Source organism: Peromyscus maniculatus, chromosome 18 (genome assembly GCF_049852395.1).
Source record: "Peromyscus maniculatus bairdii isolate BWxNUB_F1_BW_parent chromosome 18, HU_Pman_BW_mat_3.1, whole genome shotgun sequence".
NCBI classification, from domain to species: domain Eukaryota; kingdom Metazoa; phylum Chordata; class Mammalia; order Rodentia; family Cricetidae; genus Peromyscus; species Peromyscus maniculatus.
In genome coordinates this window covers 22,967,168-22,988,108 of record NC_134869.1, presented here as the reverse complement: position 1 = coordinate 22,988,108, position 20,941 = coordinate 22,967,168, and the positions used below count along the sequence as shown (strand labels likewise).

Here is a 20,941-nt window from a genome sequence, read left to right as displayed (position 1 = left end):
TAAAAACATAAAAAACTACAAACCTGTGATGTATTTGACACCAGACAATTTTGTGTGTGGCAATTTAATCTTCAAAAGGAAATAACTATTGCATTTCCATATCCAATGAACCCATTTCTCTTCCCTAAAAGTTTGTCTTTGTAAGAAGAGATGGTAAAATAAACTAAACAGAAAAACAAGCAAAAAAAGAAGCTGGCAAAGAAGTTTATACTGGACATTTTATTTGTCTAAGGCAGTGGTTCTGAACCTGTGGGTCATGATCCTTTTGGGGTATCGAATGACCTTGTCACGGGGATTACATATTAGATATCCTGCATATTAGAGATTTACATTATAGTTCATAACAGTAGCTAAATTATAGTTCTAAAATAGCAATGAAAATACTTCTATGGTTGGGGGTCACCACAACATAAAGAAATGTATTAAAGGGTCCCAGCGTTAGGAAGGTTGAAAACCACTGATCTAAGGGATCCTTGTCACAAAAAGGCCCAGGATAGGATCACAGAATCACTGATTAAAATTAAAGAGCAATGAGGCAGAGGCCAAGGGCCCTGTGGTGTCAACCCAGCTGTGGGTGGTCAGCACAGTGAAGAGGATGACAGGAGAGGGGAAGAAAATGTCAGAGGTGAAGCAGTTAACATCAGGCCAATGGGTGAAAAGGAGAAGTGAAGAGACCCAGCATGGCATACAGCTCATTTACATGAGTGTTGCAGGAATGCTTTAAAAGGGAGGCACCCTTGTTCTCATAAGCGAAAAGCTTCCAATCAAGTCTTTCTGAGGAGCATGCTTTCTAGGGTACAGAGAGCTGAGTAGAGCAAAGGCAGAGAAAATGCCGGGGGAAGCATCCTGAAAGGAGCTAGCCTGGCTTCAAACTGTGCTTGATGCTCTGAAACGTGGCCTCCCTAAACACATCCTCATTATCATAAAAGGAACTCAGAACTTGGGGACTCATGCTCTGTGAACATTCTCTTGAGATTCCTGACAATACTATCTTTGATTTTGTGTTGGAAGTGACATCTGGTAAAATACTGGGGAATGTACTAAGACATCAGAACTTGCCTCATATGACTTCTTGCCTCCATCTCTCTCCAGAGCCTGCCACCTACCCCCTCAGCCCGTGTGTGTGTGTGTGTGTGTGTGTGTGTGTGTGTGTGTGTGTGTGTGTGTGCACATGCACATGCATGAATGTACACTATCTCTCTGTGTGTATATGCTTTCTTTCTCCTCCCTCTCTCTCCTCAGCCTCCTCTCTCTCCTCTCTCTCTCCTCTCTCTCTCTCCTCTCTCCTCTCTCCCCTCTCTCCTCTCTCCTCTCTCCTCTCTCCTCTCTCCTCTCTCCTCTCTCCTCTCTCCTCTCTCCTCTCTCCTCTCTCCTCTCTCCTCTCTCCTCTCTCCTCTCTCCTCTCTCCTCTCTCTCCTCTCTCTCTCTCTCTCTCTCTCTCTCTCTCTCTCTCTCTCTCTCTCTCTCTCTCTCTCTCTCTCGCAGCTGGAGTTGTGTTCCAGACATAGGCGTTTGTGAGGTTTGCATTTGCCTGCCCATGTTCATTTCCATACACAGGGAAACAAAGGCATTCATCGACTTAGTTTAAATCATGAGATAAGTGACAAAAGAAGGAAAACGCTTTCTCCCTACTCTTGTACACAGAACACTGGAGCTTTATGCTGTGCCTCATGGACCGTGTCTCTGGGCCTGATATGAGGCGTCCATATCTCCCAGAGAAGACACTGAAGAATGACACTGGGAACCAGCTAGAAAGCTCATCAGTGATCACACAGAGGATGGAGGAACACATTGACAGTGTGGGGGCTGAGGAACTTTACATTCTGAGCAGTTGCCAAGGAAGCATTTGTGAGAGACAGGGAGGGTGCCCTGTCAAAGTTCCAAATGGAACTAGGCCAAAGTTTTCTTGAGTGCACTGAACCCCCAATGGTCATCTTTACTGGCAAAGGCCCCAACTCAGGGTTCAAGACAGAAAAGCTGAAAGGTTCATATAAGTTGATTCAGTAAATCCTCACCAGTGGCCTATTTATAGAAATTTCACTTTGAATGGGAAGCAGTTTCTTTGGCTGAATGCAGACAGAGCCTCAAGGTACAGTTATGCACACAGAGACCATAGCAGAGTAAGGAAGAGGTAAGGTCTCATTATTTTCTACTTGTAGTTTATTATTATTTGTTTTTTCTTTTTCTTTTTTTTTTTTAGATAGTCTCTTAATTTTTGGAACATTGCAGAAATTTTAACTCTAGGGCACCCTAGAACTTCACTGTGTGACAGAGAATGGCCTTGAACTCAAGATTCTCCTGCTTCCACCTCTCAGGTGCAGAGATTACAGACATGGGCCTGGGCTGGTTTTCATTTTATGAAGCTGCTTAGAAGAGTAGCCTATTGAGTTTTAAGCAACCAAAAAAAAAAAAAAACAAAACAAAAAAAACAAAAAACAAAAAACAAAAAACAAAATACAAAAACAAAACAAAACAAAAAAAAAACAGCTTTGGGTGGCACAGTTTCAGTTACTGACTTGTTAACTCGGATGCAAGACCTTAATTTCTTTTAAGGTTTATCTAAAAAATGGAGGTTGTACTTATTGCTTCCTAGATGCTCAGTATATGATGTATGTTTAGTTTCCTTGCAAAAGACTATAATCATGCTGTTACCTAATTCAAATTTCTCCTCTCCCCCCTTGAAGGATGGTGGGATTCAACAAAGCGCTGTGTACCAGGTTTGGGAGAAGAAGTTACAGGCATGCTTCCTTTTGTTGACCTCCACGTCCCTTGAAGCCTTGGGTGGAACAGTAGAAAATTGAAAAACAAGACAAAAACAAAAGGTGAAGTTACAAAGCAGAGGAGGACAAGGTGAGGTCTGGACGCACCAAGCATGTGGGATGTCTTAAGAGAGTCCGATGCTGAACTGAGGAGACGCTCAGAAGGAAAGAAATAGCTTAGGTTTCTGAATTTTATGCAGGTTTTAAATCCCACATCACCTCTACTTCTAAGTGGTTTAACTATTTTACATACTATTGTTTCTTACTTTCCATTTACCATGGAAAAACCTCAAATGTTAAGCAGGCTCAACCTTACCAAAGTAAGGGCCTCTCCTCACTCAGCAGATAATTGAGCAGGTGAAAGAAGGGTCACAAAAGAGCAACAGAGGCCTGGTGAGATGGCTCAGGAGGTATGTGTGCACACTGGCAAGGTGACAGTCCCATCCCCCAAACCCACATAGTGGGAGGAAAGAGCCGACAGATTGCGTGTGACCGCCACACACAAACCATGTCTCTCACGCCTCTGTCTCTCTGTCTCATTTCTGTCTCTGTGTCTCTCATTCTCTCCCCCCTCCCTCTCACACACATAAATGAATGTGATCAAATGTTTTGAAAGACTGACAGAGGCCAGCAGGAGAAACCCACTGCCAATCTAAAGTGACTAATAAACATTGCAAGGTTTATGAAAGGATCCATGGCATTTAGCCCAGAAACTAACATTCAAGTATAATTATAATTTTTTCACAGCCTTTTCCATAATTAACAAAAATCTCAGAATAAATGCCATTGAAATAGCTTTTCTTGAAATACTTGTATTTAAGGTTTAAAGTACACAACACGCATCTCTACGGTTTCAGAAAATCAGGAAAAGATTTTAAAATCATATTGTTCATGTTGCGTCTCAAAATTGTACCCCCTCCACCGAGACATAAAAACAGTAGTTGGTGTAAGGTTTTTGTGTTAGCACTAGCTCCAATCAAAGGGGAAAAAATAGTGGCTGTGTGTGCCTGTAGAGCTTCTTGGAAAATATCGCCATCTAGGGGAAATAGTCAGAGCCAACACTATCTGCAATGCACCACCTTGCTGCTTAATTCCAATGACAGACATAAAAACAAAATGAAACAAAACAAAACCATAAAATGAATGCCACACTACAGTAAATGAGTTGAATCTTCTAGAAATCACAGAATACCTATAGGGTCTAGAAAGTATGTGTACATAATTTTATTTCTTTTCCTATCAGGAGGCCTGAAGAGAGCTTTAGTTTACACAATAGGAGTTGCTTTCTCATTTATTCTTTTTATCAATAAATATTATAAGAAAAAATATATGTATTTACAATAATAAACTTTGTATCTAGGACAAATTTTGTGATTTAAATACAGCAAGAAACATTGATTAATACCCTGAAAGGTCTGAAGGCGCTAATGTGTTAAAATAAAAAATCTGCATGAATGAAACCTTAAAGTTATTTCTTCCTAAAGCTCACTGTGTCTAGGAATTTTTTAGGCTTTTGATCACTATTTCTGAGAAACTAGAATTTTCTGAACCTATATTAAACACAACATATGATTCATGAACTAGTATTAACATAATTCTTACAGATAAAAGATTTTGAAAGAAAGTAACAAAGGACCAGGGAAGTTTTAATGGTGGCTTCCCAGCTAAAAATCGAATGCCCTATTTGAAAAAGGTACTAATCTCAAACATTGACTTCTTTCTACAAGATCTAAATTCAATTCAATTCAATTCAATCTGAATTAAAAATCACAGAATTTGTAGATAAGAGTTGTTGGTAGTTGACTGTAGATTTTTATGCATGTGTTGTATGTTTGTATGCACACTCACCTGTGTGCACATGTACATGTGAGTGTAGTGTGTGTGTGTGTGTGTGTGTGTGTGTGTGTGTGTGTGTGTGTATGTGTGTGTGTGTGTTCATGTGAATGCCAAATGCTGGCATTTGGGTATCTTCTTCAATTACTCGTCATGATAGTTTTTTGAAGCCTAATACCTTGCTGATCCTGGAGCTAGGTAATTCAGCAAACTAGCTGGCCAAGAAGTTCCAAGGATCACCATGTCTGCATACCGCTTTTTTTTTTTTATTTTTCAGTCAAGTCCATCCCCAATAAAAGCCCCACCTCTTGGACCAAAATGCTCTTTTCAATTGGCCAGCATACTGGTGACAGAATTCCCGTAACAGATGTGGATATTGGTAAGCCTATTCCTTATGGATGGTCACACACCCATGCACATTGGAGAAACACTGAATGAATTCATAGTAACTAAAAACAAAGAAATAGACATGAAGTTAGGAGGGGGCCAGACGTGGAGACAACAGGGGAAGTTGGGAGGGAGTAGTAGTAGTAGACTGATATGATAAAAATACTTTGTACACATGTATGGAATTTTAAAAGAATCAATAAAGTATTTTTAAAAGAATTAGGTAGATTTTTCGAAGGCCTTAAACCATTGTTTGTAAGAAGCTTTTATAAATATATGTATTATGCCCTCTTTAATTTTGTATTTACAAAATCCCTGCTAATAGATATCTTCTGATGGGTAGATATTAACAGTATTAATGTTCAGTATATCATTATGGAAGAATAGTGGAGTAGACAAAAGTCTAAACATAGGAAAAGCTGCAAAGATGATTTGAAATAGTATGACATGTGGCTTACTCATTTGTAAGAGTATCTTATAAGAAAATCTTATTAATAAAATCCCAGAGCCAGATATTGGGGTGAAAAGCTGAGAGATCAGAGGAATAGGACAAGCCACAGACAACCTCACCTCACCGACACCTCAGTCTCCAAAGAGACCTACTTCCTGTATACCCACACCTATATGCCTTTCTGTTCTGTTATCTCATTTCCTTTCTCCGCCCAGCTGCATTACTTCCTGTATGTCTGTACGGACCTCCAGACATTTATGGTTAACTAGTGTTGGAATTTAAGGCATGTGTCACCAAGCCTGGCTCTGTTCCCTGTGTGGCCTTGAACTCACAGAGATCTGGATGGATCTCTGCCTCCTGAATGATAGGACTAAAGGCGTGTTCTACCACTGCCTGACCTCTATGTTTACTATAGTGCCTGGCTTTTTCCACTGATACTCAGGTAAGCTTTATTGGGGTACACAAAGAAAATATCACCACACTCATTCTCATTTGGTCACATTCCATACCAAAGGGAACCACATCCTGCCCAAAGATCTTCCCTACTAAATAAATGGTAAGCTCATGGCACAGAGCCTATACTTACTGCTTCAACCATTTATGGGGTGTACTTTGGTCATTGTTCTGGACAATTGCTGTTCATACAACTATTGGTAAAATATTCTGAACATAATCCTGGCTATATCAATAAATTATAAACTAATTCCTATCATTTAGTAGAGACATGTAACATAATGTGCAGGTTAATTAACACATAAGTCCCCGAGTTAGCTGTGACCTTCATTTTAAGTATTTACTTGCAAAATATGAAACCTTATAAAATATATAATCTTTCCATACAATGAAATGTATTTAAGGAGTGGACAGAGTGTAGAGGACTACAATGCCAATAAGATATGAATTACTCTGAGTATCCTTCTGGTAACTGTTGCTACCTTAGTAATTTCCATTGCCAACCCAGACATGTTGGTAAACCAATGGTAAGCATTCATTACATTAAATTACACATACATATGTGAATTACCTATACACATGCTTGAAAGTGGTGTATACACATACAATTTTAGGGAATGGTGACTGAGTTATGGAACAGAGAACATCATTGGTTAAATGAAGATGAATTTGTAGACTTGGATGGGTACTTGTTAGGTTCAGGAAGCACAGATTATCTTCAGAAGATGCAGCACAAGTCTGAACTTTAGTGTTTCATAATTGTTAGAAGAATAACTAGTATACCTTACATTCTAAAAAACATACAAAAAACTCTGCATTTGGAAACTTGACTTCAAGGATTTTAGTAGAATTCTTATTAATCCATCTTGTGTATATCTTCTAAACCAGTCAGCCCCTTTCTTCCATCTTATATCAGAAGTACATTGTTGTATTTGAATTCATATTAAATCTTATGTTTCATTCTCTATAAGGTTCTCTATGCCTCTGTCAGCAAATCAGCAAATTCTCTGACCTGAGCAGTCTACTCTGATGTGATATATGCATTGGGCATTAACTACAAACTTTCTCTCTCCTCTCCTCTCTCTCTCTCCTCTCTCTTCTCTCTTCTCTCTTCTCTCTCTCTCTCTCTCTCTCTCTCTCTCTCTCTCTCTCTCTCTCTCTCTCTCTCTCTCTCTCTCTCCCTTTCCACCTGGGATCTGCATGGGGGTGTGTACATGTTTGATAATAAAAAGCATTCCTCTATCTATATTACTAGTGGCAAGACTCAAGTTAGGATGTTGAAGATAGAACATAGATGTGCCATTGACTAGAAGCTACTTTGAAGAATGGTTTTAAGGTCTGTCAAAATTAAAGCTTTGAGCCGGGCGTTGGTGGCGCACGCCTTTAATCCCAGCACTCGGGAGGCAGAGGCAGGCGGATCTCTGTGAGTTCGAGGCCAGCCTGGGCTACCAAGTGAGTTCCAGGAAAGGCGCAAAGCTACACAGAGAAACCCTGTCTCGAAAAACCAAAAAAAAAAAAAAAAAAAAAAAAAAAAAAAAAAAAAAAATTAAAGCTTTGTCTCTGCTCTCATCCTTAGGTTTGGTCTCATTGGTAACCTCAGTGAACTAGGAGGAATGGAGTGTTTTTCAGTGTTATAACTAAGTTATTTTCTAAGTTAAATTTGTATTTTTTATTTTAATTCTTTCTACTCTAATTTCTGATTCTTTTTACAGGCCAAACTTTCTCAGTTGATACACTTGGACTCTTCCTCATGCTATGTCTTTTCCTGATCTCCCAATAATATGATGTTTATTTTTTTATGTTGGGTTTTATTTTTTTTTCTAGAGACAACTATACAATTCCTTTTCTCTGGTAGCCAGGAATACTCCATCTCCACCCACTTTCATTAGTGGCAGCTAATTCTTAATTGAGAGAATTGAGGACTTCTCAATCAGAGTGACTGGTCTGCTTTCACCTTAGAAGAAAGGGGGAAAGGGCCAGGAAACCTCTCTTAATGATGTGCCAGGACAATTTGGCACTCTCCTCCTCCCCCCTCCCCTTTTTAAAATATCTCATCCTATAAATAATTTATCACATAACCTTTGGACTTCAGTTACAGAGACTCAGCACTTTGCAAAGACAGTATTACAATAAGCAGCATGACTAAAAACTGCACGGCTTTAAATATTGAATGAAAATTGCCTCCTTGAATAATCTGAAGTGACGGTAACACTTTATCCACATCCTCTCCACTTCAGAGTGGAACTAATGATGTTGGCAAACAGAGCAGTGACTTCCAATCTGGCATCTAGTAGCCATATGGCCAAGGCCGAGTCTTTTTAGTAGTTTCTAGCTCTGGCCATTTCATTGGTGAATCAAGAATGTATGAGTCATATAAAGTTGCACCCAAGGTAAGAGTTTGATAAAGTGACCACAGAATAAAATGAGTGTCAACTGTTCAAAAGTTCTATACCAGGCGCTCTAACATCAGCATGCCTTTTTAAATGCATTCTGGGAAGGAATGTTGCTCCAAACATTTTCAAAGAGGGCAGTTTTCACCGTGACTCCATGGTCATAGGTCATCAAGATGGTGGAGCCAAGAATTGCTCCTTACGTTTACAAATTTTATTTCTATTTCCCATAAAAATACATTTATTTACAAGGACCATACTATGACGAGAGGCTTTGGACTGCCAGAGATGTAGTTGGCACCCCATCTAATTTCCCTGTGCTTTTCAACCCTATCCAAGCAGATTTAGTTCACACTGGAGTAAGTCATTATGCTCCTCTGTGAGAACTAGTTAATTGTCACCATTTGCTTCATATGTTTATCTTAGTTTTTCTATGTTCCATAAACATTGATATCATTACAGGATTCTACACTGGAAATAGATGATCCACTTTCTGCCCTATAGTTTTTGAGAGGGAATAGAATGATAGACAACTATGGCTCACAGAGTATCCAGGAAGTGGACGATGAAGATCATGGAGAGGTAATGTCTGCTCTGCCTCAAGGGATTCGAGGGGCTGAGTACAAGAATGGTGTAAACACAGAGACTCCATGTCAGGCACATATGTGTTCTCGTAACACTACTAAACAGCTGCAAAGAGCCGGAAATAGGCAAGTAATAAAAATATCAATTACTCCCAGTTTGTCCAACCAGCAACAAACAAGAAGGTTTCTTTCTTCCCCTAGTAAGCTGTTGCTCTAATTAGTGACTGCTGGGAGCATTAATGAATTAAATGATGTTCAGGTCCCAGGAGGGGCTAGCACACATCTCTCTCTCTTAAAAGGAGGTCAGAGAAGGAACTCATGCTGTTATTTTTTATTTCTTAAGATTAATGTATTAAACATTATTTAGCTAAGCAATTTGGATTTCATATTTCAGCACATAAATCACAAGTGTGTTAATTGTCCTCCTTACTGGCACCATTAAAATAAAACAAACACATTGTTAGTGAGAAATGTGATAATTAGTGGCCTACATGTCAAAAGGAATTCAAAAGATTCACTGTGAGAATGCTTTTAGATAAAATATAAGCAGATAGTTATTGTAACTACATAGTATCTGTACAGAAATCTAAAATGCCCATTAATCTAAGTTTTTTTTTTTTTTAAAAAAAAAAACTTCTATTTTTCTTCTATATCTTAGTCTTCTGAATAAAAAAAACCACAGGGAGTCACATAGCAATATATTTAAATAAATATATTATGCTGTATTTTGCTAACACAACCACATTATTTTATGTGGATTAATGTACGATGTATTTCTATTTCTTTTTTTCTGAAAGAGCTGTTTATTAATTGAAATTAAATTGGGGAATCCATAATTATCAGGAACTTACATTGTGACAATTTCTTTTCTTTTCTTTCTTTGTTTGTTTATTTTAATCCTGGTGTGATCAGACACCGGATAGCCTGGAGATTGAACCTGGTTCCTCTGGAACATCAGTCAGTGCTCTTAACCACTGAGCCATCTCTCTCCTCATTGTGACAACTTCTTATTATCCCTATGTCTGTGTCACTAGCTAATGGTGACTGAAGCATAGGGAACATGACCCATGTCATCTGTGCTATGTCTCTCAAAAATGCCACTATAAATAAAATATTGGTCATCCATAGATCACTTGTACCATGGCCACTAGGTAGCAGCTGTATAATGAGCTAGGGAACATAGGTTTTTCAGAGCATAGAAGATATAGTAGGAGAGAAAAAGAGCCAGTTCCATTAACAGTGTTTTCTATTTAAATATTTGTGCAGAAAGTAGTTTGGAGCCCCATAACACTTTTAAGAAGAAAGAAAAATATTAACATATTATTTACATTTTAAAATGAGAAAGCTGACTTTGGAAAAACTACAGGATATAAAGAGAGAGCACAGAAAGCCATCTGACTTCATCTCCACCTCACTTCGGCAGTCCGCATTATGATCTTCCCATTTAAGGAAATTCTACCATTAATAAGAAGTTCACAAAATACAAAATCCCTCACTGCACATGGAGCATTGAATTTCTGACTTGGGCAGTTAATGTTTAGTGATAAATGATAAACAACAAAATGTAATTGAAGCATTTTTGAGAAATAGCAAATTATATAGGCAAACATTTTCAACTAATAGGACTAAAAATGCACAAGAAAAATATAAATATTTCCATAGGTGAGAATTATCAGTCATAAGTGCTTCAAGTGCCATGTGAAAATGTCTGAGCTCTTACTGTCGACATCAGTAGCAAAAATAGCTTCATACATGGCAATAAGTCTGTCTGAGAAGTGGAAAAAGAAATATAAAACTTGATTCCTTTTGTTGTTGTTGTTTTTCCGAGACAGGGTTTCTCTGTGTAGTTTTGGTGCCTGTCCTGGATCTCACTCTGTAGACTAGGCTGGCCTCGAACTCACAGAGATCTGCCTGGTTCTGCCTCCTGAGTGCTGGGATTAAAGCTGTGTGCCACCACCACGTGGCAAAACTTGATTCTTACATGTTACAAATGTATTCAAATTGACTATACTGGGATATTAAATATCTCTAATGGAATATGAGCAGGTTGGGAAGGTAAAAAGGCATGATAATAGTCATCTGGCTTTTGTGACAGTTATTCCTACTGATTCACTTCATATAAAGCAAGTGTCTCACTATAATTCTTAAAATCTCAATGTTGAATAAATTCAGCAGTAACTTAGTGTGAAGTAGCAATATAAAGGTGACTCAAAATTCAGCATTCCAACCATAAGGTACATACATACATACCTGTTGTAGCCCAGAATCTGTTTCTGAAACCTGGAACAATCTATTTAAAAAGCAATGTCAAAGAAAAAAATTCAGAATATAGAAACCTAGCAGGATGTTTAGGGACACATGTATAAGAAGCAGTGGTCTAGATAGTTTGTGGGCTGTCTGTAAAATATATTTTAAATAACCAACATCCTTATCTTATTTAAAATATGTTACCTTTTTTTTGCATTTTTGTATAGAAAAAATTTGGGACAAATTTATGTACAAAGGTCCATTGAATTTATTTTGTATATGTTTGTGGTGTGTGTGTGTGTGTGTGTGTGTGTGTGTGTGTGTGTGTGTGTGTGTGTGTGTGTGTGTAAGAGAGAGTTCTTCATTGTTTTGGTTTGTTTCAGACCAACTATCTCACCTCGGGATGGCGCTCATCTGTAGCTGGCAAACTGCCAGCAACCTCCAGGTATTTGCCATTCTCTACCTCTCAAGGCTTGGGGTTTCAAATGTACATATCTATCCACCCAGCTTTTTACATGGGTACTGGGATCATTACTCAGGTCTTCATGTTTGTGAGGCAAGTGCTTTACTGACTAAGCCATATCTATCACCCTTAAGATTTCTCACTGATGGAAATAAGACTATGCATTTCTGCTGGTAAGATATACCTCTGCAAGTGTCCTTCATTTGGGAAATATACAAGGCATAATTTACATAAAAGGAGATGAAAGAGGCTTGAACCTATAACTTTTCAACATAAACATCTGGAAGCCTTTGATTTAGGGTCATTTATCCTGTAAAAATGTGCAGTCACAAGTGAGTGATTGGAAAGCACAAATGCAGTCGTGGTCTACACAGTTGAGAGCTTCTCGTCTGAAGGGAGACCCACTCATGGAGGTAATCATCGACCATGGAGAAACAGCTCTTTTCTTATTACTGAAAAAAAATATCTAGAAAAGAAAAAGTGCAAAGTCATCAGAGCTAGTGTTCACAGTTACGGAAGATTACTGCTATGTAATAGTCTGTAGGTCTTTATCATCCAATGGTCAGTCCATCTGCTTGGACAGCCTTCTCAATGCACAGTATTCCTGTTGGAGGATGTCTGATGTGTGCTTCTGTTCATGCATGGAGCTGTACAGAGTGATTTTTTAAAAAAATATAATGTCTACGTGCTATTGTATATGTACTGAAGCAAAAAATGAGTCTCCAGAAAAATATTTAAGTGTAGTTTGTTTCAGCAATAATTTTGTCTCAAATCCTTCTTCCTTTCACCCAGTAATAAAGCAATTATCTTTATACCGAAATGCATGCATGTAGAAAAATATATTCTGCCTTTATTTCCTGTTTCCTGATGATTCCAAAAAGATCACCTTTAATTCCTTTTAACTGCATGAGAAGAATATACTCTAGCATCATTGACCTCTGTCTAGTAGCCTGGAGAGAATCAATCTTGCACATGACATGAAACTTCCATGTATGTGAAGAGAAGGTAGCAATATTGGTACATCTCTTAGGTGCCTATTTTGTGGTGGGTCTCTGAAGAGACTATTTATTTTGCTACTCAGAATTCAGATCAAACTCAGATATGCTGTTTCTAAATTGATTAATTTATCTCTTCCATTCTTTTCTCCTTTTTTTTCCTTTCTTCTATCTTTTCATTTCTTGATGTAGGGTCTGTGTGTGTGTGTGTACTGGTGTGTGTGTGTATAATGTGTTCTGTAGCTTAATATACATTTTTCTGATAAAGTTCTAAATTGGTTAACGGGAAATATATTCAAGTAGGAAAGCATATCTATAATTCCAAATTAAAAGTAGACAACTGGAGCCTGGAAATTATTCCCTCATTTGAATTTTCCTTTACATGTAACTGGTAAGTAAAACTGGTAAGTTGGGAGGATGGCTCTCTGCTTAAAATTGATAATGTATGCCAAAGATCTTATATATGCCCACATGTATTTTGGAATATGAATTGTATGTTTCTATAGTCTTATGCTGAATATTCATATTCTTCAGCATTTTCATTGTATATTTATAATACATTTTTAAATGTGTAGCATAAACAGAATTTTTAACTATTACAAATGATCTTGTCACATTGCAAACTTGCATAACCCATACATTCATGAGTATTTTTAAGTGAATGTTTGTTGTAATTATTAATGAGATATAATAAAATTAGACTATTTTCCTTGGATATTTTCTACCCAAAATATATGTGTTTATTTAAACCTTTCTATATATGCACATATATACATATATATATACTGTCAATATGTTCAATTGTCTTCATATAACTTACACAAACCATTTAACAAGTAATAACTGAAATGCTTCCTTCAAATACCATCTTAGTTTTGGAAACTAATGCTTATATAGAGCACAATAGATAAATCTTAGCACCTGTTATCAAAGTACAATGTCAGCTCTAAAAATAAAGGACAAATCATTCACTGGGTGAAGGGGAATTTGCACTGTAAGGAACAGGAAATGTTATCTAGGGTATGGATCCAACTATGGAAATGTGAATTGTTCTCCTAGTCTGTACAATAGTATATGAAGTTCTGAGCTATGCATCGGATTGCAGTTATACTAGGAAAAATGGGACAGAGTCAAATAAAATATTCTGTTCATTGAGAAATATTAGTTGTTTTACAATTAGTATTGGGATAATACATATCAATAGTCTTACTGTGCATTTATTGCTATTAAAACTAGCATGTATTAATGTCACCATTTTGTGTATTTGGTAAGTATTGGCCACTTGGTTTGAATAATCTCACTAGATTTTATGTAAATACTATAGGTGAGGAAAACTAAAAGCCATAATTTGTGGTAACCCCTCTGAGGTCACACTAGCAGCAAATGATATAATTTTTAAATGTATGAAACAGGAAATTCCTTCAAGCTTTCTTCAATGGATCTAACTGCAATTATTTTGTTGGTTCATGAAGTTTAATTTAAATATCAAAGCACTAGGGATTTTCATTTTTATGATTTTACCAAATCCTTAAACTAGATTTCAAGGTTAAGCATGCTCAAGCTTAGTTCAGGGTGACTACTATAATATTTAATGATAGAATAAAATTTCCTGGACTTTATTATTGAATTAGACAGATGTAATGTTCAGAATTCAAGGGTCATAACTTTGGCCACAAAATGTAGTTCAGCCTATAGTAATTTACATTGATTTATTGTCCATAATAAAACCCCTAAATATTTAGTATTTGTTCTTAACAGTAGATGTCTGTGACAATGGAGTGTTATCACTGTGTTTGGGAAAACAATCAAAGACAATTGGCTACTGCCACAGGTCATGTAGGCACCAGGGTAACATACATCCAGGAGTTCTTATCATGTGCCGAATTCTTTTTCATTTCCTATCAACTAACTTTGACTTTCCCATTAATTATAAAAAATTAAGCACATACATAACAGCTATTACAGAAACATCTGGTTTTTGTTTTGTATGCACAGATAATCCAATGCAAAGTGACTCAGAAGTATTGCATGAAAATGTGCATTACCCATTAGTATAAACCTGACTGATAGAAACATCATAGCTCTAACACTGTGATGATGAAAAATTCCAAATTACATTAAGCCATCTTTTTGTTTCATCTACTCTCTTCCTCTACAGATACCTATAAATTGATGATTGTATCATTTATTTCATGCATATATATAGTTCCTGAAGCTGGCAAGACACGTTATGGTTCTTCCTTGTGTTTAATGAACCTGAATGTGTTGGAAATAGTATCTTCTTTATATACAGAGGTATACCTTTTTTACGATATCATACTTGGAGATCAAAGTTGATTTGTAAATACCAAGTGTGTTTACTATTCTCAGAAAGCCAGCATTTCCACAGAAAAATAGTTCTTTTAGCTACCATGGAGACAAGATAAGAAATTCTATGGCTAGAAGAGGAAAATATTAGAGTATATGTAGTATCATTTATAAATTCTTATTGAAATTCTCTAAATTAAAAGTTTGATTTGATTTCCTTTAACAATAATAAGTAACAAAACAATAAAACAAGATCAGTTTTACATAGTTGAGTATTTATTCCCACAACTTTTATTAGGGCCCATACACTTTAATTGCTAATAACTATGTCTAATTGTCTTCATATAACTTTATACCAAATATTTAACAAGTATTCATGGAAGTTGAATCTCAAACAGACAGCAATGTTACTTACTAAACCTAGATATAAGTGTTTTCTCACATTTGGTAAAATGTCAAATGGTAGATGCCACTGTGCCCATTTGATCCACTTTTAAATGGCCTTAAGAATAAACTTCCAGCAGTAGTGGCCCACATTTCTTTTTTTCAAAACAGGGTTTCTCTGTGTAGTTTTGTTGCCTGTCCTGGATCTTGCTCTATAGATCAGGCTGGCCTCGAACTCATAGAGATCCACCTGACTCCGCCTCCTGAGTGCTGGGATTAAAGGCATGTGTCACCACTGCCTGGCCTGGTGGCCCACACTTTTAATCCCAGTAACCTCTGTGAGTTCAAGGTCAGCCTGGTCAACTGAGGGAGATCCATAACAGCCAAGGCAATATAGAGAACGAGAAACTCTATCTTGAAAACCAGAGGAGAAGAGGAAGAGGAGAAAGAAGAAGAAAACAAGAAGAGGAAGAAGAAGAAAAAGGAGGAGGAGGAGGAAAAGGAGAAGGAGGAGGAGAAGAGGAAGAAGAGGAAGGAGGAGGAAGAAGAGGAAGCAGGAGAAGGAGGAGGAGGTGGAGAAGGAGAAAAGAAGAAGAAGGAGAAGGAGGAGGAGGAGGAGGAGGAGGAGGAGGAGAAGAAGAGGAGGAAAGCCCAGTACAATTTATCTCCATGGGTCTACTTGGAGCCACACTGGTGCTCTAGTCTGCTGAACCATCCATAGATTATCTGAATCAGCTGTGTCGAGTTCCTGAATGGATGGCAAGAAGTAGACGCAACAATCATGCTAAGCAATCTCAACACACTTCATTGCATGACCTAGGATATGAAATGTGCAGTGATAGGTATACTATGGTGTCAGGCACTCCATTTCTCAACATGGTTTCATTGTTTCATATTAGCCTACAGGACCATCACAGTGGCTTGTTATAAAACAAGTTTAGGTAGGGAGTCATCAGTGACTAGTTTTTCTTTCATTAAATTTTGCTCACATCTTTCAAAGGATACAGATAAGCACAGGGATTAAGTAGATGAAATAATGTCTGCCTACCTCTTTTGCTTCCTCTTGGCTGCTTCTTCCTTCAGACTCTATTCCTTAGGTCAGGCCTCAGTTCCTCAATGTCACAAGGCTCCTCCCAGCTACTGGCCAGCTTAGACTCCAAACTCCCCACCCCCAAATACATGGCAAATATCCAACATCACTCTAAGGTTTCCTTAGGATTTGAGCTTTCATAATGTTTCTTCAGATGAAAGAGTTTTGGTCGATCAGCATTGTCATTATATTTCACATTGTTTAGTGAACAATAATCAGCAATAATAGTTCAGTAACTGTTGAACCGACAGTCCCTAGATTAGAATGTAAACTCCTGAACAATCCCTTACATCCCTGTGGTAGTTGAATAAGAATGCCTCCGCTCCCTTGTAGGCTCATAGATTTGAATACTTTGTCACCAGCAAGTAGCACCAGCAAGTCAAGGATTAGAAGGATCAGATGTGGCCTTTTTGGAGGAAATGTGTCACTAGAGATGGGTTTTGGGGTTTCAAAAATAATAGCAGTCCTAGGTGTTCTCTCTTTCTCTCTCTCCTCTCCCCCCATCTCTCTCTGTCTCTGTCTCTCCTCTCCCGCCCCTCCTCTCTCTGTGTATGCATCAGGATGCAGTTCTCAACTACTTCTCCAGCACCTTGCCCTGCCACGAATGCCCCCTTGATCCCTGTCATGATAATAATGAACTAAGCCTCTGAAATTGTAGGAAAGCCCAAATCAAAAGATCATATAGGAATTGTCTTGGTCATGGTGTCTCCTCATAGCAATAGGACAGAAACTAAGACAATCCCTAGTAGTTATTTTTTAAAAAAAGACTTGAAGGCATTTAATGTACTGAATTTAATTTTTTAGAGGCCACAAAGTTGGGAAGATGTTATGATAATATGTCAGGGAACCAAGGGAGAAAATTCAGTTGGACTGGATATCATCCTAATACATTGCTTACATGGATACAATTTATAAATAATAAAATTTAGAATTTTCAAACTTAAAAGAAATACATCTTACAAGAAGAAATTGGCAATTTTCCAGGTGTGAGAATGTAAAGACATTCATACCTAAATAGATTTATTGAAAGCTATGTGCATTTGATGCAGTGATTGTTCACAAACATGTTGAGCAAAGCACATTTGAGTTTTGATGAGTAGGGAATGACCAGTATCAGGGGCAAATGGTTTTGTTTTCTCTATATATACATAGAGTAACTGTAATTAGAAGGCAAATGATGGCTACTTTGATAGGACACTTAGAAACTGAGTCATACAAAAAGTAATACTTTCTTAGCTTACAATTAAATGTTCCATATTTACTGATGTATTTTGTAATGTTTGGTGTGATTTTTAGAATCTTACAGTTTTTTTCTTCATCCTGTTGGACACTGGAGTGCAGCTGCATAGACTTCTGATATTTGAATACAAATTAGGATATTTTTAATAATTTTATTACTTAAGACCTTATAGTCCTGCAAGTTAAAAATCAATATCCAAGAAAGAGATCAACAAGAAAATTTTCTGATCAACCAATAAATACTAGTGTTTCAAGTTAAGCCTCGCTGACAAGGTGGAATTCTGAAGAAGCTGTATTCAAATTCTTCATCTGGCTGATCCTGGACAAATGTTGTCAGCAGACCACACACAACCAGGGCAAAAAACTTTGAACCAAAGCTGCTATTTGAAAAGATGTATTCTCCATAGGTGGTAGTTTACAGATTGTCAAAAACTATTCACACAAGCTCATATTTACAGATCACTTTTACTCTCCTTCTTAAAAGAGACAAATTGGGAGACAAAATTAGATATTCCACCCCCGCAAAAGTCAACAATCATTTCTTTAATCCATTCTGCAATACTATGTTTCTATTTCCTCTGAACGTATACAAGGAATACATGCATGATCAAGGCTTCGAAACCTAAGCGATGTGCCCTTGTTTGCAGTTACCTTGGATCTTAACTAGATGTGCAAGTTGACTTCTGACCATGGGGAATCCTCTCCATGCATGGATTATGGATTGTTGAGGCCATGGCAGATAACCAGTTCCACAGAAGCAACTTCATGTTCCTCTGAGGAAGATCCATAGCACTGTGGAACAAGGGATATAAATGAGCAATGCCACAACAGACTGGAAAGGGGTTACCAAAACACAGCCCTCAAAAATGAACTCTGAAGGTGGAAAGTCTACAGCTGTAGAAAAATCCTCTTCTAAGTGCCCTCAGTAACAAGAGCACTGGTAGATGACAGTGGCCGCCATTTATGCTGTTTAAGCACAGGACAGCCAAAAATCTGTTGATTGCAAGCTCATTAAGCTACTGTGTAAATTTAAATGCTTTTCGATATTGCAAAAATTTTGAACTACAAAGCCTCACTTGTCTGAAGAGGGAGACAGCAAATGAAAATATTCAAACTGTAGTAATAAAATATTTGGCCTTTAATCATTTCCAATAAAATATATCTGAAATATTCCCCTCCCCCACCCATAGTCATACACAAACACACCAATGTTTAAATATTTTATAATGGCCAACGAAGGTGTTTACATTGATGTTTATTAATGGGACTCACTTTTGAATTTGTTATTTAATAAGTTGTTAATCCATATTAGCCTCAAATCAGTTCCATTTCGTTTCTCAGTTCCCTTCCTGATGGCTAATGGCTAATGTCCGGTACCATAAACAGATCTGCCTCTGGCACATTGGGAATTATTTGTTCTTGGCTTAAATAATCATAGTTTATAAAGTTCTCTCTGTCCTCTTCGTCCCCTACTAGGATTGACAAAGGCATTCCCAGAGGCAAGAATTTGTCTTCCTCTCTCTGCTCTCCCTCCTCCAGCCCCTCCTCTTCCAGCATATCCTCTTCTTGGTCCTCTTCTCCTTCTCGCCCATTGTCAGCCTCCTCGACCTCCTCCTCATCCACATCTTCATCCTCTGTGGCTCTATCCTCCTCGTCCTCCTCCTCTTCCTCGCTCTCCTCCTTTCCATCACAAACCTCGTCATCACACTCATCATCATCATCATCATCACCATCACCACCACCACCATCATCACCATCATCATCATCATTTTTCTCTTCCTCCTCTTCCCGCTGTGGGGTGGGAGACTGAATTTGCTGCACTGGAGCAGGACTGAAGTTTAGAGAGGAATCCTGCATGAAGCCATACAGATCTTCCAGCAACTCCGAGTCTTCCTCGACGCCGTTGTGGGGCGCCTCCTTGGCAGTGGAGCCTCCCGAGGAGGCCTGGGCTTGCTGCACCCTCAAAGCCGCTTGCTGGCGCTCCAGCTTCTCTTGCTGCCTCATGTCTTCGTAGACCTGGTTCATGATGAACTGGGTGGTGTTCCGGGGCGCTCGCATCCCGGGCGCCCGCCACCCGTAAAGGTTGACCGGCCGCAGCAGCTTGCTCAGGTCTATCGGTGGGTTCCTCGGGAAGGAGCGACGAGGGTGGCGGCGCAGGCCACGGCCCCTGCGGCCCCAGCGCTTCTTTCTGCCCGGGGGTCTCTCCCAACAGGGGTTCCAGGGCCCGCTCCAGCAGGAGCAGCAGCAAAGGCAGAGCGGGTGCAGACCGTAGGCCCGGATCATCTGCGCTGGGCACAGAGGGCTCTGGAATGCCATCAGGGGTGGGCGCCAGGGCCCTCCGCAGCGCCCCCAGTTGGAGTACACGGCCCAATAGGGCCGTCTGGGTGGTTGGAACCAAGGGCCAGGGCTGTGCTGTTGCTTGGGTTGTTTCCTGGAAGCCTCGTACTCAGCTTTGGGGCCGTCTCGGTATCGCCTCTTGGACATTTGCGAGCCCCTCTGCCGCCGTCGATGGTAGGAGGACCAGGTTCGCAGTGGGATGGAGGATGCCCAGCCGCCGCCGCCCAGATTGAGGGGATCCTCCCTTTCGTTGACCGTCTGGGTCATGGTTCAGGGATCCGATGGGTCAATCAGAAGAGCCTCCTCGGTTGGGGGGTCCCTGAGTGCCACGTGCTCCTGCCTGTGAGCTCGCCTTCCCTCTTCTCGAGGAGGATCACCCTCTTTCTTCTCCACTTACTAGCTCTTCCTGCAGAATCACTGTCTTTCGCACCTGGGTTGGCTCGCCCAGGTCGTTTGGGTAGGGTAAGGATGGTGGGGGAGGAAGGTGTTGGTGGGCGATGAACTGTGAGGGCCACTCCCGGGTCCCACACACACCCGCCTCAGCCGAGGCGTGGGCTGGGGATGGGAGAGGCAGGGGTCGCCTGTTACCTTGCTCCTCCCTCTCAACCCAGGTGCTTCACCGTCGCCGTCCTGGCCGGACTGAATGGGCCTGGGCAGGGGCAGCCTTTAAATACCCGCTGGTCCCCCCCACCCCCACCCCGCGTGCCCACTGCGTCCTGGGTTGCCCAGGACGACAGCCAATTGGGGTGGGCCTGGGGCTCTCTGTGAGGAGGGTGGGTTCCTGCCGGAACTGGATGTTCCATGAACATTCGCTAGGGGTCTTGTGACGCAGGATTTGAGGCAGAGGTAAAAGTGGGCAATGCTCGCACCCTGACAACGCTTGGGGGAGGGAGGCATTTGAAATTTTTACCTGAAGTCTGTTGGGGGATGTTATACTATGGGCCTTCAGCTTCAGCCGAGTGGAATGGGGGAAGCCTGTATCTTCTCTAGAGCTCTGTGCGTGGCTGCAGTAAAGGAAATCG

The 20,941-nt window shown here is 39.5% G+C and overlaps 1 protein-coding gene and 1 long non-coding RNA gene across 4 annotated transcripts; one reads left to right on the top strand and one right to left on the bottom strand.

Annotated features, from left to right (window-relative positions):
* Window positions 1–1,816: 1,816 nt before the first annotated feature.
* Window positions 1,817–18,752, top strand: LOC121823697 (uncharacterized). Of its 3 annotated transcripts, none has more exons than XR_013045852.1 (6): window positions 1,817–2,131; window positions 2,685–2,850; window positions 4,870–4,971; window positions 8,736–8,855; window positions 11,488–14,857; window positions 17,640–18,752. It is a non-coding gene; the product is annotated as an uncharacterized LOC121823697 (long non-coding RNA). The 3 variants fall into 3 exon arrangements; XR_013045853.1 differs by having other exon boundaries at window positions 1,830–2,131; window positions 11,488–11,549; XR_013045854.1 differs by lacking the exons at window positions 4,870–4,971; window positions 17,640–18,752 and having other exon boundaries at window positions 1,846–2,131; window positions 11,488–12,711.
* Window positions 18,029–20,641, bottom strand: Ccer1 (coiled-coil glutamate rich protein 1). The gene is made up of 2 exons (XM_016007422.3): window positions 18,855–20,641; window positions 18,029–18,374 (listed from the first exon to the last, which is right to left on the bottom strand). The coding sequence occupies exon 1, from the start codon at window positions 20,184–20,186 to the stop codon at window positions 18,939–18,941; it is 1,248 nt and encodes a 415-aa protein (XP_015862908.2). The 5' UTR covers window positions 20,187–20,641; the 3' UTR covers window positions 18,029–18,374; window positions 18,855–18,938.
* Window positions 20,642–20,941: the final 300 nt, after the last annotated feature.